At 39.8% G+C, this 21572-nt stretch overlaps 2 protein-coding genes across 2 annotated transcripts in view; one reads left to right on the top strand and one right to left on the bottom strand.

Annotated features, from left to right (window-relative positions):
- Positions 1-2862: 2862 nt before the first annotated feature.
- LOC137996802 (transient receptor potential cation channel subfamily A member 1-like) lies at positions 2863-16417 on the bottom strand. The gene is made up of 10 exons (XM_068842387.1): positions 14141-16417; positions 12563-12906; positions 11076-11355; positions 10597-10927; positions 8988-9187; positions 8006-8335; positions 6643-7534; positions 5471-5674; positions 4862-5034; positions 2863-4138 (listed from the first exon to the last, which is right to left on the bottom strand). Exons 1-10 carry the CDS (start codon positions 14593-14595, stop codon positions 3820-3822), a joined length of 3528 nt encoding a protein of 1175 aa, XP_068698488.1. The 5' UTR covers positions 14596-16417; the 3' UTR covers positions 2863-3819.
- Positions 16418-17840: 1423 nt separating this feature from the next.
- LOC137996814 (uncharacterized) overlaps positions 17841-21572 on the top strand; it is a 4397-nt gene continuing 665 nt past the window's right edge. Inside the window, exons 1-2 of the mRNA XM_068842407.1 lie at positions 17841-18039; positions 19082-21572. The exon at positions 19082-21572 is cut by the window's right edge and continues 665 nt beyond it. Of these exons, the coding sequence (XP_068698508.1) occupies positions 19201-19956 (756 nt within the window). The 5' untranslated portion in view covers positions 17841-18039; positions 19082-19200 and the 3' untranslated portion in view covers positions 19957-21572. The remainder of the gene's footprint in view (positions 18040-19081) is intronic.

Here is a 21572-nt window from a genome sequence, read left to right on the forward strand (position 1 = left end):
GTTGAATCCGTTCTAACCTACAATAGGTTAAATTGGTGATCCTCATTTTAGTAGGTTGAATACGCACTCAGATGGATTGAAGAAACTATTTGGAGCCTAAATTAAGGCTAGAGAAAAATTAGGGTCAGGTTAGGATTAGTTTTGGTTATGATACATAGATATTAATTGATTAATTAATCCTTGAAAAGTACATAACGAAAAGAACTGTATTGGGTTGAGCATGTTCGTCGTTGTAGTGAAGTGGTGAAGACGCTATACAACAGATCTGGGCCCGATTGTTCGAAAGCCGATTAACTTAATCCAGGGTTAGCGTAATCTTTTGTTTCATGTTTTCCACTTTTTGGTGAAAGTTTCTTTTGCTTATTTTTGTTTTTCAAGATTGACTTCCTCGCCGAATATCAGCGTTGAACAGCATTTGGGAGAGTAGAGAAATAAACTCCTTGGTTAATTTTTAATCTTGGATTAGCGTTAATCGGCTTTTGAACAACCGGACCCTGGAGGGTGCGAGTTCGGGTGCCGATAAGTGCATAGCACAGTTGTTTGTTCCCTTACTATGTTATACCTCTGAGACTGAATTATTAGGGAGCTTTAGCAACGACGACGGGAACGGCAACAAGAACGTCATGTAAAAACATAAATTCACGTTATTGCGATCACTTCGCGACTATTCCAAGCCTTTTAATATGACAAAGGTGTTTCAGTCCCTCAGGAATGAAACCGTTACGAGCGGCGCTTAATTTAGTGGAGAAAAATGAAAATTTATCTTCAGGTGCTGACGTTCTCCATAACACTTCAAACTTGGTAATTTCATGTTGCTGCTTTGCTGACGACGGCAAAGAAATGGACAAAAATGAAAAACGCACGTGCAGGGCGTGCAAAGCTATTGTTTTTGCCCTCTAAATATGCAAATTTGTGACGTTCTCGTTGCCGTCGCCGTTGTCGTTGCTAAAGCTGCCTACTTTGTGAATACAGAAACAAATAAGATGAGACCAAAGATCAAGAAGATGTGTTGACATGTGTTGACATTTTTGAGGAGAGAAGTTATAAAAAGTATCCCTTTGAGAGGGGGTTTAAGCTGGGTTACTGCTTAATTCAACCTACGGTGAAACGAGGATCACGAATTTAACCTAGGTTAAAACGGATTCAATCTGAGAACGGATTTCACCTGCAATATGTAAACTAAATTAGAAATTACCTTGTCTCGCGAAACTTACTGCATTAGGGGGCAGTAATTTTTTCCCTTGAGAAAGTGTGTTTTCACTTATTTATTTTTTAGGGCTTGTTTTAAAAGGCTGGAATAATCTTTTAACTAGTCTAAGACTATGCATGAATGTGGTATTAAATGTTTTCTTTTTTTTGTGACCTAAGCGCCAATGCAATGTGACTTACGTTTTGCTCTATATGAAAGACGATATCATTCACAGGGGTTGTCCTGAGAAGTCCAGGGCCATAAAAAGACGGTGTGGTTACGTTTCATAACAGTTGTGGTTGTCCTAAAGAACTCAGGACGAAAAGGTTGTCCCCGAAGATCGCGTTGTTTGTTTGCTGGAAAAATAGGCCGATCACCGACAGCAATTTAATGCAATTTTTTGTGCTGTAAAGTTGCATCAATTTTCAACCAAGTTCGATACTTGTGATATCACGACGACAAATCGCAGTAAAATTACATTGAAATCGCATCTGATTTAAACATGAACCTTTTTTTTATTAACTGCAACTTTACCATGACAAAAGCTATATCGAGCTTCTAGGACGGAAATCTTATCTCTGAACCGGCCTTTAAGGCCCAGTGCTAGGAGGAAGTTGTCTTTCTGTGCACTTTACGGACCATTACCAGATCCTCACCAAGAGGTCCAAGAAAGTAGTTAATTTGTATCCAACTGAGCACGTGGTCCTTGTTTTGCGTCCTCAGAGTACTACGAATACAATAAATGAATACAAAACAAAACACTTTATTCATATTTTCGGGATACAAATATGCATTATTATGAACCTTATTATTGTGAACCTTATTATGATACAAATATGCATTATTAATGAACCTTAAATGACTTGCACAAAGGAAAGGAACTGACAAGCTAGGCATGCATGGACGTTGCTTTTGATTGGTTTTCGGTCCCACCGCATTTGTTGAGAGGGTGAAAACTGCTGAAAGCTTGCTGAATTAGAATTAAACCGATTCTAACATTGATTCAACATTTCTTGTTCGCTCTCGAAGCCATTTGAACAGTCCCTTTAACATCATTAGGTGTAAATCTGGACGGTACAGTCTGGTTTCTTGGGTAGTTCCTCCCAATAATGGAGATAGCTTAAGTTGGAACCTTAACGATTTAATTAATAGCCTTGGCGCAAATTTGTTTTTGCTTACAATATTTGCGCAATATCTTTTGGGCGGCTGTAAATTAAACAAATATCTTCGCTTGACCGCGTAAACAACAGCTAAAATTACACATTCTATTGAAGTTAGACCTTTTTTTATGTATGTAGAAATGTATATGTTTTAAAACCACAACATGTTATCAACTGGGTGGACTAACTGATGCTCTTGCACATTACTTAATATATACGTGATCTTAACTCTCTCTGAAGAGTATCATGGTATGAAAACTGCTCTAACAGATGTTGTAAAATTAAAACAGGTGACGGCTTTCGAATTAATTTTGTCAATGAGCAGAGGCCATGGGCCGTAGAGCTCTTGCGATGTGGTAAGGTTGCTGACAGTCAAGGTTCTTTGACCATTCAGAGCTATAACGCTCACAAACAAACTCGAGACAAAAGGATGTCCACTTGCTCTCGCTATTGGAAATCAATAGCATCTCCCTTCATGAAGCCTCATCCAGAATGGGGAAGAGGGGGGGGGGGGGGGGGGGGACGGCACGAAACCACGTGCAAGACATGTACATCCATAATTCATTGATTCTTTTTGTGCTCTTATTGCTGAAGAAATAGCTTACGCACGCGCATTCTCAACACTTCAATATTTGTGAAAATAAAATGGAATGCAAATCAACGTTTATAACTCGTTACGGACAACTTACCCTCTCTTTAAGCCTTTTAATGTTTGTTTCCCGACTGTTTTTTCCGTTTTGAAAGCTATAAAGTTGTTTTATGCTGTGATATCAGAAATATCGAATCCAAGCTTTACACTTAAGGCGCGTTCGATTGACCCTATTCCGGAATAAGAATACGTGGAGTGATGATTTAAAACACTATGTGTGGCGTTTTGCAGCAACACAGATAATAAAGCTATGTTTAAAATAGCATTTTAGCAGATGTTTGACAATATTAATATGAATCTCCACAAAAACGAAGGATTTCTAACTTCTATTCCATATATTCCTATTCTGAAATACGGTCAATCGAACGCGCCCTTAATGCCAAACGCCATTCACTTAAATTCTGCAATATGTAACATTTTGTGACATCTTATATGAACAAAACAACAAACTCATTGTATGGGAAACAGTGCGGGGATTTTCTTCATTTAGGTAAAAATACTTTGTTTCACTTGGGTGCACGGTTATTTAGACCACAATTTTTGATAATATTGGTAACACCACCAACTACCCCCTCCCACCACCACCCCCCCCCCCCTCCCCCCTCATCCACGTTTGACAAAAAACTTTAAAGCTATTGGCTATTGAAGATTACAGGCAGGGCTGTAGCAAACCGGGCCACCAGCTTCGGTAAAAAGAATCATTGTTTTTCATTTTGCCTTTCCCTCTGTTGGTCTGTCAGGCAGTAACTTTGACAGGCATCGATCGCTCAGTTGACATTGTCTTCAATAAAATTGGTTAGAAAATAGTCGGTACTTCAACACTATATGTTTGGTTCAGTGATAGCACTTCCAAAGCTACCGAATCCTTTTCCTGCTTCAAGTGATTTTTCCAAAACTCCATCAGTGTTGTCAACTCTCGATATGTCCCCTGCATCATTCAGGAGTTCGAATTTGGGATCAATTGTTTTTGCGAGAGTCCTGAGTAGCTTGCTCTGGGCTTCTAACATGGTCATCATCGATTTTATTCTCTTCGTGTTTTTTGTCGTCTCGGCTTTGAGTTCATTGAGTTCGGATGGTTCGCTATCTTGAACTGGCGCTGGGCTTGTTTCGGAAAATCTTTCCTGTAGCCATTCTATCAATCTGTAAATAAGACAAACCGAGAAGAAAAAAATGCTTGAAAGCAACTTTTCTTGCGGATGACTAGACCATTTTTGTTTTTTTGTTTTTTCACCAAACGATTTTCTTCTACTGATTCAAATGCTGCAAAGGATATCACATTTTGTCATATCAATATAATAAATACAAAACTCAGTTATCGACCTTTACGTTTGCAGATTTGTGTCCGCCATGCAGGTCGCATATAATATAGACGTCCATGCGCTAGATCCATGACCAATTGAAAACCGCCTATAAGAAGTATTTTCTCCCGATATTGAACAGACCAGTGAACATGAAGTAAAGCCATTGTGTGTGCTAATGAGATGAAAGACAATGGCAAAAGTTATGGGATGCTCACGCAAGGATAGGCCTGAAAATCTCTCAGACTTCATAAACTATTGAAGCATAACTGTCAAAATTCCACACATATGATCGGTGATTGGCTTTTGCCTAATCCCCTTGGGATCTGTACAGCGTGGGAGTTGATCAAAAGAAAAAAAACTTGAGACATATTTGGGAAAGGGTATTATGGGGGATGTCCTCTCTTCCCCCTATATTTTCTCTTGGTCGAACTCTATTGAGTTAGGTTCGGCACACGACTGGAGCGGCGTTTGGAACGGGCCTTAGTTAGCGAGACACGCACAGACACACTGATCCTGATCTAGCCGTGTTTTCGATGTTGTTTTTATCCATAAGTGCGCATACCTGTTGTTCCTCAAGTTGTTGGGTTTTTCAACATAAACTGTTTCGTAAGCCCTTCGGGTTAGAAAATTAGGATAACCTTCTTCTATCTCAAATTGATATTGAAGCTGCATTTCAAGTCTTTTGATAGTGGCACATTTTTTCATGGTCTCCGTATCGCCGACAGCCAAGCCAACCTTCAAGAAACAAAGTCCGATGATTAGCAGGACTAATTTGTTGATGTTATGGGAAATCAACAGGCCATTTTCGATTTCTCACGGCTAGACTTGATCTAGCATGAAATGGAGGCTAATGCGGACAAATCTTTTCAAATGCAAATTACTTTGCCCGCATTAGCCTCCATTTCATGCTAGATCCAGTCCGGACGTTTGAATACGAAACTGGCCTAATAGGCAAGCCTTTCGATTTGATCTACATTCTTGGGTTTTGCTGCTGTTGTACTTGAATGACGAGGACACTACCTCAATAGATGAAATATCTTTTTATAGTTTACAGTTTTACAATCAATCATCAGTCAATCAATTTGGAAACAGTAACAACAGACTGAGGCCTTTCCTCTTCTTCTCCACAGTTACGTTATGAAAGAAAATGAAACAGCTATAATTTCCTTACCAAAAGGTTCATGAGCGCCACTGACAGCGAAATCAGACAGGTGTAAAGAAATAAAAACGCCACAGGTGGAAATGGGTTTAAGAGGTTCTGGTTTTGTTGGTTTCTTTCATTGATTGAATCTATGAAGATCGCTCCATAGTCCAGCTCTCCAATCATCATCACCAACACACGCAACAAGGAGTGGTGCACTGTGTGGAATCCAATCTGCAGTAGGTAAAGCAACCGGTAAATCAATCGTTAATCATTGTTGTATAATTAAGTAATGATCCGTGTAAGGTGGATAGCAATTTTCTTTGTTATGCGGCAACGGGGCTTTCCCCACATAGGAATGTTATCATTTTTACACAGAGAATGCATAAACCTACAGGAAGGCAGTTAACGCAATAAAATTCATTTACAGCCCACCTTTCACAAGAGTGAAAGAGTGTTTCTCAGTGTTTCTCAGACCTGGAAACTTGGTCAAAGAGAAGTAAATTTATCCGTGTGGCCGTCGCCGGAGTATTAGTGTGCCTGATGACGGAGAAGTGTGATGTTATCGGCGAGATGTGAGGTAAGCTAGAAATTACTTTCCAGCCTTCCTTTATTTATGTACGAGTGACAACCCGGGAAGCTGAGAAGTTGCTTAAATCGGGTTAAATCAGGCAAATAACCGCACAGAAAGCAAGAACGTCACAAGGACAATAAAGTACTGCTTTTATTGAGAACTTCTGCGTGTAAATATCTTTCTGAGTGTTTTATATCGGGATTCCATACAAATCCTTAAAATTTTTACCCTCCGAGCCTAGGCCGCCTGTGATCTTCCTCCTCGTGGTCTGCATCATTAAAGTTCCAAATGATCGAGTTTGTTACACCGCATGGCAGCACACTGGCTTGGACAAACCTGACGTAATTAGTGGAATTGTAAGGATTCAGCACCTTAAATGCTCCTAGGTTGCTAAGGAATACATTGATGATTCATGAAAATAATATCGTGACTTGAGTTGGTTTCGAAGAAATTGGCAACCGAAAAGCTCGCTGATCGTGAAAGGAAGTCAGTCAGATTTCAGTTTTCATTATATAACTCCTTCGGGGCGTTGATTGGGTTTCTTGAAAAACAAAGGCTTTACAGAGAAGGAGCCTGTTGTAATTCCACCTATTAATTTAACAGAAGCTCCCAAATGTACATTAATTACCTGCTCTTTAAAGAGGATATAGAAGACTAATGCAAATCCCAAGACCAAGAAGATGAAAACGCCCATAACTTGAACGACGGTTTGGGTTACTTCAACGTACATTGAAATATAAGTCCCGAACAAACGATATCTCCGGAGAAACAGCATCATATTAGTGTAGCACACAAAGATTGCCAAAATTCCAGCGAACCATAACGTGCGAGGATCTTTCATATTTTCCAACCATTCATCGAGGCGTGCAGGCGACATGACGTACGGTACCATGAACACCAATGTACTACCGTAGAGAATCCAGTCCAGATAATTAGAAAAGTCCTTAAAATAGCTACAACGCTGCACGTAGATCTGCAAAAATTCTTTGCAGATGTGGATTATAGAAAATAACAAGATCAATGGTGGAACTATTTCTGCGAAGGCTGTCTCGAGCTTGTAAATGTCGGAGGGTCTCAACCTTTGTTTTGGAATACCACCGTCACTATTATTGGCCGGTCGGAAGTTTTGGATACTCCTCTCATCGACTATGAAGATTGTGAAGAATATCATCAGCATTAGATACGTCATAAAGTCGATCATGAACACAGCTCTTCCCAGAGTGACCCACTTGCGTTCATTGAGCTTTAAAGTGAGTGGATGGAGAAGGAGACGTTCGCGCTGGTACTTGATCATCGTTTTAACTGCAGAGAATCTTCCTTCGGGCGAATTCGTGGCTGGGTCCTGATCCAAATACTTAAAGTTGTAAGTTACAGCGTATTCTGGATCACTTGGGTTCAGATGTTCTGAGTGATGCACGCATTGATTCAGAACGACTTCAGCTGCTTCTGGGAAGTTTTCTATCAAGAGTGAAATCGCCGTTTGACCGTTTGATGTTTTGTAGTTTTCAAGCTCTATCCACCTGGAGGGAAAAGCAAAATACCAGAAAAAATTTCAAATCGTAGAAGTGACTTTAGCTGGAGCGGATAATAAAATTATCCGGGTAAAAACAATGTTTTTTTTGGGTGCAATGAGTGCACTTTCATGGGTACAACTAGAATTACAAAAGCAAGTGTCATATAGGCCTGTGAATCAAATCTTGTTTTATTTTAATGAGAGGGCGAAAACGGAGTATCTGAAGAATTCTCCAACGGAGAAGAGTAACTGGGACCCAACAAAAGGAACTCTCAAACGATATTATGTCTGGAAATGAAACCAAGAAACTCCAATGATTAATTGGGAGGCTAGTGTTCTCATGACCCCTGCTCAAACCCCACACCCCAGGACGAATAGCACGTTTGCTCTTTGTAAAACTTGAAAGCTACTTTCGTCAGATTTAAAGAATGTATTACGTGTAACTTAAAAATGAGATGTATTTCCCACACTTTTTCACCTTTTGTGCTTGACGATTGCCATGGCAACATTGCTAGACCCTGCTTTGGCTGCTAGTTCTAAGCAATCGAAGTCTTGGTTGTTGTTGAGGGTCAAACTTGCACCATGGTCCATAAGTAGGTTGACAATGGCTCCGTGACCTTGGGCGCAAGCTAAGAGCAGAGCAGAGTTGCCGTGAGCATCCTGTAGGTCAGGAGATGCCTTGAATTCCAGCAGAACCTCGACACACTTAAGCTGGTTATTGTTAGCGGCCCACATGAGAGGCGTTCGATGGTTATTGTCTCTACTGTTAACGTCTGCTCCGATTGTGAGAAGTGCGAGGCACGATTTCCTTTGAAAAAACATACATAACATTATTCAGCTTGTGTTTTAGTTCAGTTGGAGGCATATTACAATAAAAGGTTAATAACTACGCACAACATGTGAAATCAGACCTGAGGACAGAAACGGTTTCAGATGAAGCCAAATTTGAGCTACAAAATACTGTCCTTCTCCCTTAAGGGTTGTTCACCGTCCAACTGTTGAACATGGTCTTGGACCGCCAGCAACTGTACAAGACTATGAGGAGGGAGGGAAGAGTTGGACGGTCGGAATCACGAAGACAGCGTTTGCCTTTTTTTATGACTCACTGTGTCACAAGCCTTTGCAACCAGTTCCATGCATGTGAAATTAGAAAACGGTATAATCATATGATGCAGCAAGAGAGAGCAAAAAACATAACATTTCAACAAAGGTTGGGGTGAAGGGATGGCGCAATGGTGAGAGTACTCGCTTCCCACCAATGTGGCCCAGGTTCGATTCCCAGACTCGAGAGGTCTTCCCGGGTACTCCAGTTTCCCCTTTCCTCAAAAACCAGCGTTTGACTTGATTTGCGTTAATTGTTTATTTAATTTCAGTTTACAGTGTCCCCAATTAGTGCCCCAGCGCTAGAAGGACTAGACACTTAAATAAAGTTCATTTCCTCTCAAAAGACGTATTCTTACCTTTGCCCTTTTCTTGCAGCGCTATGCAAAGGCGTTCTTCCTTTTTCGTCCCTTGCGTTCATTTTTCTCGTGTGTTTTGCCAATGCCTCAACATGTTTAGATGAGCCCATTTCGGCCGCAAGGTGCAGAGGTGTTTTATGATGCTCATCTTGGAAAAAAATACCGTGTCTTTTCTGTTTAGATAACACCAGCTCTAAAATCTAAGAATTCAAACAATAATAGTTTGATGAAGCGAAAAACATAGATGATACTATGTTTTATTCACCAAGGGTAACGTATTTGAATTTCGTGACGTAGTGCGTAGAGCAGTGCGTGACTTTTTTTAAAATTAATTCATTCATTTATTTTTATACTATACTACACCATACTCGCTACTTACACTACACTTTACACTACTTATACTTGCACTACTTACAATAACTTAAAATACAATTACACTAATCAAAATACAGTTGGTCTAATTACAATTCTCTTTTTAAAGCTTATACATAAATTAATTTTCGCGCACAAGTGTGACGAAATCCTCAAAGTGCGTGACTTTTCTTGGCATTTGGCCATTTTTTATTGCGTCACATTTTTATCGCGTCAGCAGAATATTGCGTGAGCTTTTCCTTTTTTGCGTTTTGTGATGTTGGCGCTTTTCGAGCTCCGATTGGACGGATTTCCCTACGCTTTGCTAGAAATATTAAGTAATTTGAGTGAACAAATAGCGACAGCGAACTACTAGCAGAACCATTGAATGAAAAACATATTGCCGTGAGTGGGAATCGAACCCGCGTCCCCCTGGTTACTAGTCGGGTGTGCTAACCACTGCACCATCACGACAACCCTGCTGGAAACAGAGCAATCGGTGAGGTGATTGGTTAGCCGCGGGGTTCCCCGGCGTTTAACATTCAGGAACAGGACGTACATCGGATCATCCGGGGATGATTCACAGGCTACCAGCTAATAACAAATTATATTTTTGAATTAACAAGGCTGGAAATCCAACGATGTAGTCCCAAGCTAGTAGGATCCGAAGGATACACAACGCTTTGCTAGAAATATTAAGTAATGTGATGGTGCAGTGGTTAGCACACCCGACTAGTAACCAGGGGGACGCGGGTTCGATTCCCACTCACGGCAATATGTTTTTCATTCAATGGTTCTGCTAGTAGTTCGCTGTCGCTATTTGTTCACTCAAATTATTATATATATATATATATATATATATATATATATATATATATGGCCGAACCACATTTTCACTCATGCAATCAGTTGTCCAGATTCCTCTCCTCAATCTACTGTTAATTATATATATATATATATATATACACCCCGTAGAATGAAGAAATGAAACCCATCCTGTTAATCAACTGATTAATTATATCGAATGAAATTATATTATTATATTATTATATCGAATTAAAAAAAAAAAAAAAAAAATATATATATATATATATATTTGTAATAAATAGTCTTACTTTGAAAATGCTTCCAAAGAACCTTGTTTGACCCTCGAAGACTTAAATGTCCATAATAAGGATAACACTAACTTCAAGACAAGACTGACGTCTTTAAAGCCCATGGAGAGACAACTAGGTTATCACCATTTAACCTCAAATACCTTAATATCTTTCGTCGTCGCCGCATAGTGAATGGGTACTCTGTCAAATACATCTCCTTTGCTTAAATTGTTTACACCCGAGCGCCTGTCCAAAAGCATATCCAAAGTGTTAAAATGTTCATATTCCACGGCAATGTGAACGCAGGTTTTCATAAGGAGGTCGGTAGCACTGATGTCCGCTCCATGGTTGAGGAGAAGACGGGCCGACTCAACTTGGCCAGCGGCAACCGCATTTAAAAATGGAGTACGACCTTCGCTGTCTCGTACATCCAGTTTGGCTTCTCTTTCCAAGAGAAATTCAATCAGTCGCGTCTGGTTAAATATGGCGGCCCTGTCGAAAAAAAAAATGCGATGACAAACATCGAATAATTAGTAATGTAGGTCTTAGGGTTAGGCAGATAAAGTTTAGACCAGAGGACATTACATGAGACGAGGTTGGCATCAGTCAGGGAAATCTATACGAGTAGCAGCTAACTCACATGTGAAGGGGTGTTTTGGAGTCCCCGTCTTTTATGTGTACATTGGCTCCTCGTGATATCAGAAAATCTGCTACCTCAATGTTTCCTTTGGAAGCCGCCAGATGAAGAGGTGTGACCGAGTTAGAAGTTAAGATGTTCACGTCAGCTCCACTATCAAGACAAAGTTCCACAGTCTTCACATCATTCAGGTTCAATACCGCCAAATGCAGGGCTGTATTACTGTGCAAATCTTCGTCTCTCAAGATTTCTTCCTTGGTGGTATTAGCATCTCTTTCAGAGGCTGGTTAACAAAAAAATATTTGAAAATTACTCCATCAGCATTCCTGAAACGCACAAATTCTCTTTACCCCTTTTTGTAAGTAGATTTTCAAATCTCAAATCCAGTTACATCCACAAGAGAGGAGTCGAGACCCCTTGGCGGGTTTGAGACTCAGTGAGCCTTCCTAAAAGATCATGGAACAAGCAACTTGGATAGATTCTTGTAGGGGAGGGGGGGGGGGGGTCTTCATTTTCTATGACAACGTCAAGCCACGAATGAAATATCTTGGTTATTTTTCAAATTCATGTTTGGCTTTTTGTCGGATCATAAGCCCTTCGAATACTAAATTGTTATCCTTTGAAGTTGGGCATTGACTAAGCAACCGCGCACCGGTGGCTCAGTTGGTTGAGCACCGGGCTCCCATGTGGGAGGTCGTGAGTTCGACTCCGGCCGGACCAACACTCATGGTCTTAAAATAACTGGGGGGGAAGGTGCTGCCTTTGTAATTAATATCCGCAAATTGTTAGACTTTCAAGTCTACACGGATAAAGACTATAAACCGAAACACCCCGTCGCACAATTATCTTTGATGTTCACAAGTTCCCTGTGGGACGTTAAAGAACCCGCACACTATTCGAGAAGAGTAGGGGATGAAGTTCCCGTTGTTGTGGCTGTCCTTCGTTAGTGGATGGGTGGGTGGGTATAGTAGGTCCACATCAGGGGCCGGTTGCTCGAAGCCTGCTTAGCGCTAACCGTTGGTTAAGAGGTGTCAAAACCTATAGGTTTCCATGGTATTTAAAGCTGGCTGGTGCTAAACATGCTTCGAGCAACACGGGCCACCTGTATAATCGTCAATACTTCAACCTGCTCGAACAAATAAATAACGAACAAACTTAATCGAGAAATGTTACTTGAAATCCTAGACATGGAACTAGTAGGGGAGAAGTATGCTCCAAATCATAGGCTTATGACATTAAAGTGGATTATGATCCTAATGCTGGAGGAGCAGAAGCAAGTGAGGGGAGTTGCTCCGAAGGTCCCAAAATATTGGCGGCTCAGAACATCCTTGCTTTGCATCGAAAACTGTTACCTAGCAAGAAATAAACTTCTTTTGTGTAGTCTGAAGCAAAATAAATTTGTCGTTTGACGTGTCTCACATTGGGCTTCGTAATACTAACACTTAAAACTAGTTTATCTATATTTGTGCGTTAGACAAACCATATCCAACCTCGATTCAAAATCATTCTCGCGATTTCTGTGTGACAATTCTGAATGGCACAGAGGATGGGTGTCATCTTTTCCTCGGAAACCGTTGTGATGTCGGCTCCATAGTTAAGCAGGATTTGGCAAATTTTTACGTGGCCTTCGTTGCAGGCCAGATGCAGCGCCGTTTTTCCAGAGCCGTCTTTAGCGTCAACTTGAACTGTTGGCTGATCTAAAAGAACTTTGACAATCTCTTCATTTCCTTTACGGGCCGCAAGGTGTATTGCCATGCTTCCGTTTTTACCCCTAAGGCGTGGATCAGCCCCACGAGGTAAAAGAACATCTACAACTGTAGATAGGCAATTGAACCTAAAAGAGAGCAATATATAAAAGTTTTGAAATGATGGATTAAATCTCACATGACAGTTGAATTTTGGGCAAAAGGTCAACTTTGATCGAGTGCCTTAAATTAATCTTGCATTGAGTGGCACTCTATGTCCTATGAATTAAGATCAATTAGTGCTGTAAGGGTCAAACATATTCATATCCAAGTAAAACAAAAAAGTTAAAAAAGGAAAAAAAACAAAAGAATCATGAATATGAGAATTAAGAGTAAAACTAATTGCATTCAAACAGAATACAAATAACCTCTTACTAACCTAGCGTGAGGGCCGTATACTGGGGAATATTGGCCCGAGGTCGTGGCAGTACGAACCAAGCGCAGCGAGGTCCGTACAAAAACAACCGAGGGCCAATATTCCCTAGTACGGCCCCAGAAAGTCTGGTTAGTAAGTTGTTTGTTATTGCATCGTTTCTTTGAACGAGAACCTTGAACGGTAACCTTTTACATGTAAAACTGAATTCCGCTTGCAATAATTGTACTGTCGTGATTGAAAAATCAAATTATCTTTTTTTAAAGCCTTTTGTGTTTCGCTAAACTTGAATTTTCCCGGGAGAGAGAAAAAATACGGAAACGGATTGTTTCCATGGTAATGAATGGTCGGTGCTATAAAATCCGGACCGAAAATTAACCAATCAGAGCACTCCATTTACCCTGAGAATTGCTTGCCATATAATACTAAGGAATAATTATTACTTAGTATGGGTAAGGGCACGTCAGACTTTGATGTTGACAAAGTTCCTCAATGTTCAAATTGACACAGCAGGAAATTAATGTAAAATTCACGAAATCACAGTCAAGAAAAACGGAATGGGGCCTCGTTGTCAGTTAAGTTCCAATGTTCGATGAAAAAATTGTAAAACGCATGATAAGCCAAATCTAGCAAATCCTTACAGGCGTTTTTTCCACTGCGTTAATAAATGCGAACGCGAATAAATAGGCAACAAAAAATGTGGATAGGAAAAATACTCGTTCCATGGTTTCGATAATAACCGTATTAAATTTTTTTGTCTTTTTTTTCATATAATAATCGAAAGCACTGCAATCTAAAACGCAAAGAAAGCAATTGTTAATTTCTTCTACAAAAGTCTGCTTTGCGGCAAATTTCGTAAATTCCATCGTCACCAAATCATTGATTTGCTCCTGAGAATTGCTGGGATAAAATAAAGTAAGATAACTACACGCTCGAAATTCTGTACACACCTGCAGGCAAGATGAAGAGGGGTCCACCGATATTCTCTCGTCCCTATGTTAATTTCTGCTCCCTGATCTAAAAGAGCGTCAACGATCCTGCCAAAATTGTATCGCGCAGCAACGTGAATCAATGCAAAACCGTGTCCGGAAAGTCGATCAATTTGGCTTTTATCTGTTAAGGAAGCTAGCTCCTCTTTGACTAGATCCATTTCATCTTCTCGAACGGCCTCAAAAAGCCTTAGGCAGTGAGGAGACACAGATGTGACGACTTCACTGCTTTCTTCTGGTAAACCAACCGATGGACCTGGCTTTGTAACTTTAGTAGACTGTGGCTCGAAATTGACCAAAGGGACATCTTTCTCGTCTGTTCGGTGCCTGAAAGGATTGTAACGTCGCTTAACCTGACCATTTGCTTGATCCTCTTGCGAGAGTGCGTTTCCAAGTCGCCCAAGAGCTTTCCTCATCGTGGGTAACGTTTCGTAAGTCCGGATAGGATTCAAGTAATCGTGTACAGAACGTAGACGACACAAGGCCACCAGCAAAAGGACGTTAATTCCTGCTCAGTAAATTGCCTATAACTCATTAACATTGAAGAAAATCGTGCTTGTGTTCTTCATACTCATTGCGGCTTTATAACTAAGTACAGAAAATATTTATAACTAAGTACAGCAAATACCTGTACAGGACAATGTCAATTAAAACACACATGTGCTTGTGTTAGATTAGATTTGACCACCGTTTCCACCTAGCCACATGCGCACTGTGCACGCACCAGAGACACATCACGCATGCGCCTTGCCTATCATCTGTCATGGTCCCGTGCATATTCCTGAACAATCATTAACAGCAGTTTCTTGTGCGTGACGCCTCATTCTTATGGTGTTGCAAACTCCAAACCTCACAATGTATGTATGCCTTTAAAGAAATAACTACCTCGACGGCTTCGAGAAAATAATCTGAAAATGGAACTTCATAATAATAATAATAATAATAATAATAATAATAATAATAATAATAATAATAATAATAATAATAATAATAATAATAATAATAATAATAATAATAATAATAAGGAGGAGGGGCCTACAAAAATAGAAGTGTCTGAAGAGAGAATGTCTAAATACAAGAACAAAGCATTACATGGGCAATTTGAAACAGCTACAGAACAAGTAAGGGACCCAGAATCCTGGGGGTGGTTAAAAAGGGTAATACTAAAAAAAGAAACTGAAGGACTGCTAACCGCTGCACAAGACCAAGCATTACGGACGAATAGCATTAAAAGCAGGATTGATAAAGAGGATGTGTCTCCGATGTGTTGGTTATGTGCAGAACGAGAAGAGACCGTAAGTCATATTGTAGCGGAATGTAAGAAATTGACGCAAAGAGAGTATAAAATGTGGCGACATGATAAGGTGAACGGCATGCAAGAATCTTGAGAAGAACACTAGACACCTAAGGCCATAGGTCGTGGCTTGCTGCCTAGTTTACAAACCATGTTAACAACATATCGTGTGAATGAACGAAATAATAATAATAATAATAATAATAATAATAATAATAAAGCACTTATTTTTGCAGCCCAAGAACAGGCACTGAGAACGAATTATGTCAAGTTCAACATTGACAAGTCAGTGGATTCCCCACTTTGCAGATTGCACTATATGTGTGGGGAGAAGGGTGAAACAATAAACCACGTTATCAGTGAATGTAACAAACTGGCGCAGAAAGAGTACAAGAGAAGGCATGTTCATGTTCCTAATCGTTTCGTGATCAAACTGTTTGGCATGTAAATTGCTGGCGTCCCAACTATAGTTTACTGGAATTATACTAGCATGAAAGAAGTGGAAGTTCAAAGAGAAAACTGGAATGTTCTAGCTGTGCGCTCGTCTTCCAAAAAACCTCGAAAATAGTTTACGTCGTTGTTGAACGAAAACGAAAAAAACTGTACAGCAATGCGAAATGCACATGCAAAGCTTGGAGGTTTTTTTTCCTCATTAAACATATTGTTCTCTGCCGTTTTCATCATCGCCTACGTCATCCAAGTCATTCTCAACCTTTCTTGTCCCCAGAAGTCCCAATGTCATCGGAGTGCAAAGACCGGAATAAAGACCTCTGTCGGGAGCCGTAACTCTGCCAGTCATGAAAGAAAGTACGGTGGCGGTACGATTACTAAAGTGAAAGGGTGCCAAAGTGGTTAAACCGTTAGCAGCAAGAAGTCCCGAAAATTACCAGTTGACATTAAGAATACAAAATACTAAATAGTAATCGCTGTGCTGCCTGTTTCCTTGTCTCTACAACAAAAAGTAAAGTTAATTTAAACCATGAAAAGGGGGGGGGGGGGGGGCCTTGTTACCTTGATACCCGGCTTTAAATATTTGATTGTGTTTCCTTGTTCTCCAAACAGTCCACTTTCGATATATATTAAAATTCAGTCCTAAAAAAAAGGTATCATCTCGAGACTCTGGGGAATAAAGTCATACAAAACCTAGGCTTGCATTCATTCCCCAGAGCCTCGAGATGATGCCTTTTGTTTAGGACTGAATTTTAGTATATCGAAATTGGTCTATTCCTTTGAAACTTGGTCCCAGCTTTTTGATCTCTGAAATTTTTTTAAATTGTTTTTGTTGCCTTGTTCCCCAAAATATTTTGTCATGATCAGTGTTCCCCTGTTCCCCAGTTTAAATTAGCAGCGTTCCCTTCTTTCCCAAAACCCCTGGGAGGGTCTCATGAAATTAGCATTATTTTCCAACCCTAATAAACAATAAAATATGCCACTAAGCTTTCTTTTAACCGGGTCGACTGGGAGAAACTCAAGCGTAAAAGTAAGAAGGCCAAAGTATTCACGTATAAGTTAAGACTATTAATTAAGACCCATTCTAAGACTTGTAAGGATTCCAAACACCACTGTTTGAAATGCGCAAAATTAATCCTAGTTCAGAACCACGTCTGGGGTATGTCGATCAGATTTTTTTTCTGGCGACCGACCAAAAGAATCGCGGCTTTTTGGACATAGCATTTAGGGGTGCTAAGGACGTGCTCCTCTTTTGTTTCAGTGAGGTTTCATGTACCAGTCTGATCGCTGCGCTCAATGAAGCCTACACCACCGTCATGGCTTTTCTCCTTTTTTCATTGCCCCGCTGAAGAGGCAAGCGTCAAAATATATCGCGTTTCTTGAGAGATATGCTCGAATGAAAAATATAACTTAGTTCTATACTTCAAGTTAAGAATACGGTGGGAGACTTCAGCGATTTCCAGTTTAAGCTGCATAGATAAAAAAAAAAAATATATATATATATATAGGTTCATAAACTTGCGCAAAAAGGAACGAGACCAATATTTTCCCAGTACGGACCGAACAAGCTAGTTGTTATTATGTTGTCAGCGTTTTCTATATCTTCTTCCGACTCATTTTCAATACTTGCCTCTTCGCCTGCTTCGCTGTTAACGGTCCTGAAGAGTAAAATTCGTACTGGAACTCCGATATGACTAAATGGAAAAAAAACCATTTCTCTCATTTTTCCTTTTTATGTCCGAGAAAATGGAAACATACATACGCCGCTTCGTGACCGGGCCATTTTAGCGGTCCGTATTGCAAAATTCGGACCGCTCAGACACAACCAATCAGAATCCTCCTTTTCACCTCGGACCAGTTTGCCTATATAATAAATAGCCTAATCAATGTACTTCATGCCTTGCAGTCTTTAAAAAATAAGCGGCGTAATATCCTGAGATACCATATGGTATACTTCATTTTCATGCCGCTATAATGATAAAACAAGAAGCATGAATATTTCATTCGCCATCATCTTAATGATTTCGGTATACGCTATGTGGTATTTCTGAGTTATATGAGGAATCAGAAAAGCAAGGCCGTCAATTCACTAAAGAACATAATTGAGTCTTCAACGGTACGTACATTACATGAAAGATTTTTTTCAACAGATCTGAAAGCTTGTAACATCCTAACCTGCTTTTATGGATTTCATGCACAAAGACCAACCGCGCCAGTTTACAGGTTTTGCACGAATGCTAAACATAATTAGGTTGAATAGGAAACATGTGAAATCTATCCGTGGTGAAAGTAAATTGAAATCAAAATGTCTGTTTGGAGAACAATTCAATCTCGAAGAATAACCATTATTCACGCTCAAATATCGTTTATGGAGTTTTTTTTTTAACGTACTAAAGTAATTCTAACAAGACACCCATTAAATAAAATTTGTCGCGGTAAATCTAACAAGACGAAGGTTTTAGAATCAGCACAGCAAGGGAAAGAAAAATTGCGCTCCTCTAACAGCGGGAACTGGCGCCAGCCAGATCAAATAATGGCTCGAAAATTATTAACCACAATTGAGACGGGCATGAAAATCCAGCTTAAGTAGAACAGCGCTCTAAAATATTGACCCCTTCCGAGCTATGCTTGTTAAGTGTTTTCCTTATTACAATTTAGATTATTTGTGTGGAGGTAAATCAACCAGATTATTGCTACTTCATAATTTGGCTACAAGTCGTTAATGTTGGTGAATTCAGTGGACAGCAAGTGAGACAAGAATCAGATCGGGCTTAGATTTTTCGGTAAAGTCAGTATAAGTTCACCAACAGAGAGAAAATCTGCAGCAAACAATCGCCACTGAAATAAAACATTTTATACGGAATGGAACGAATTTCTTGTAGCTACAACCTGTTATATCACTGCTCTTATTCATATCATCTTCTGTCCGCTAAAGCCCGAGCTACGCGCACGCAAAAAATTAAATTTAAAGAAGAGAGGTCTTTTTTTTAAGAAAATTAGTGTTTATTATCTCGCGTGTCATAAGAAAATAACTTAAGCCAATGAGGAGCGAATCCTTTGTCCATTACCTGACTCTTTTTGAATTAAGCGCAAATAAAGTTATTGTAACATCGACAAGACGAAAACATGATGAAGTTTGCTTTCTGCTTTCCCATCAGGAATCTCTTATACACCGCTTGTATTCTTGCGGTGAATCGATTGCCGCGCTCACCGATTTCGAGAACGAAGACAAGCAACTGCTAGGCTCAATGATATCGCGCAATCGACTTTGTCAGTCATGGCCACAGTTATAGCCGATGTTACTCGCGTTGACAGTCTCACTGAACAGTTTGGACGGCAAAGACTCGAAGACGGCTTAGCTCGTCGACCCGAAAACTTCGACTCGCAGCTTTCACACGCCAGTACTGATATTGATGTCAGATTTGAGTCCGCACTTCCTAATGCATGGATCATACGCGAAAGTGCACCCTCCATAAACAAACATGAAAGGCATGCAAATCGTGAGAACAAAGATCGGTGTGCGAGCCGCAATTTGCAAGATCTGTTCATCAAATCTTCTACTCAGCGTGTCAGCGAAGTTCGGATTATGAAAGTCGTTAGCAACAAGCGTAGCCTGAAAAGAAATCTGCAGATGATCGCCTCAACTTCAAGGGCTGAGAAGGAGTTCGTACTTGACAAAGCGAAATTAAACCTTGGGTACAAAGAAACAGAAGAGGAAGAGCAGCTGAACGAGGCATTTGATCTTTCTAGCTCTAGTGATGAAGAATTGCGCGATCTTTTTACGCGGTGTAAGGAGAGAGCCGGTATGTTCCAAGGGGAGAAAACATGTGATCGACTCTCTACAATGCCTCAAGCTGGTGAAACTAAGAGAAAGAGGAACAAAATATGCCGAGGGAGTTTGAAGAAAAAAATCAAAATTTCTCGACCTTGCCTTGACTTAGAAAAAATGGTAGCAAGGCGATTGGAAGACCTGGGAACTGACAGAAAATATCCGGAAAATAGATTCCATCCAATTCATCAAGTGCAGTGGTAAAAAAAATAGAACGTGAGGAATATAATTGTAAGCGCCAATTGTTTTTGTGAATTGATTTTTGATGAGGTTATCAACAGGATCTCTCTTAGACACAAAGAAACAGCTGCGGAAAAAAACTTAGTTCCTAGGTGTCAATATTAAGTCAAAAAATGGCCAGCATTGCCAAAGAAAAAGAGGGAACTTGTGATAAATGCACTGTTAAGGCACAAACGCAATCTGTATATCATGACAATATCCTAATCTCGTTTTTTACGCCATAAATTTTGCCTTACTGATTAAGCAAATAAAATTGTTTTTCGGCCCAAAAGTTTTATAACTCTGAATTTCGAAAATATTGTCCAAAAAAAAAAATAGAAAAGCAAACTAACCGGAAACAATGTTCAAATGTTAATGTTATACTATCTTCTATCAACAAATAATAGAAAGACTCATTTGAATTTTAAATTTAACCTAGACCTTAATCTGGCTGTTTGCGGAAAGTGTATATGAATATGGTAATAGAGAAATTAGCTATAGCTGCCTTTTTTTTTTTTCATGAAAACGCTGGACAGGGGAAACCATGATCCTGCAAGGGGAACTAGTGTATGGTTCAAAGAAAGATTGTCTTTTTCTCTTTAATTCCACTTTGACGAAGTGACAAAAATATATTTATTGAAATGAAACTGACAGCGAATACTACAATGCCTCACGTTTTGTTTGTTATCTAACAAAGGATTTTGATGTGTTACCTTTGATGGTTCGTCTTTTACAACCGCTAGTCCCTACGTCAGATCTATTGCCCTTTTTAGGTTTTTGATTGGACTGCCACTTAACTTTTTTGATCAACTAACCTTAAAAAGAAATAAAAACTTTTTTCTTCTTTTTGAAACAAAAGCTCTTTTATGACTAATAACTTGATGGACATGAAGGAAGCCAGGTAGGGTCAGTAATGGCTGTAAAATCGACGGAAGAATTTAACATTTGCTAATCACGATAAACCGTCGTACCTCGATTATTTTTGGACCGGAATTTGCACTCGAGCAAGATGCAAAATCAGCGACGATTCGCTATCTAGTCTAGATGATGAAGCTGACTTTCCCTTTGCTTTAATTTTAGTGGTGAGTCACCCTATCTCAGACAACATAGGCAACCACAATTTTCTTACAAAAATGTCACGCTTTCTTTAAACCGGCTAATTCGTTGTAGGAAAAAGGTATGCATCATCTTGAATATCAGAGTTTCTTTTATTGATTTTGCTTCGTGCTCTGAAAGTAAAATGAGTGTACGGTGGTGTCGACCATTTATTGCAAATTTCCTGACCTTTCTTCCGACCCTTTTCATTTGCATTTTTCTCCTGTAATGATGTGAATTACGTCGGACGTAATGACTATCCGTAAAATGAACTTATAGACCACAGTTTAGTACTTCGTCCACTTATTTGTAGTTACAGAAGGAAGCAGGCATTGCACAGTGTTGAGAGCACTCGCCTCCCACAAGTGTAGCCCGGGTTTCATATTCCCAGACTCGGCGTCACAAGTTTCTTGGTTCTCTTCTTTGCTCCAAGAGGTTTTTCTCCGTGTACTCGGCTTTTCCCCTCTCCACAAAAAGCAAACCGACGATACAGTGTCTCCAATTAG

The sequence above is a fragment of the Montipora foliosa genome, chromosome 3, assembly GCF_036669935.1.
Source record: "Montipora foliosa isolate CH-2021 chromosome 3, ASM3666993v2, whole genome shotgun sequence".
NCBI classification, from domain to species: domain Eukaryota; kingdom Metazoa; phylum Cnidaria; class Anthozoa; order Scleractinia; family Acroporidae; genus Montipora; species Montipora foliosa.

Bases quoted from the DNA above. Each gene is read 5' to 3' on its own strand.
- LOC137996802 (XM_068842387.1), bottom strand. From the start codon at position 14,595: ATGAGGAAAGCTCTTGGGCGACTTGGAAACGCACTCTCGCAAGAGGAT. The intron at 12,907-14,140 runs GTGTGTACAGAA...GCTCTCTTTTAG, and splicing joins CCTCTTCATCTTGCCTGCAG to GTTCAATTGCCTATCTACAG. The intron at 5,035-5,470 runs GTAAGGAAATTA...TGTTTCTTGAAG, and splicing joins TGGCGCTCATGAACCTTTTG to GTTGGCTTGGCTGTCGGCGA.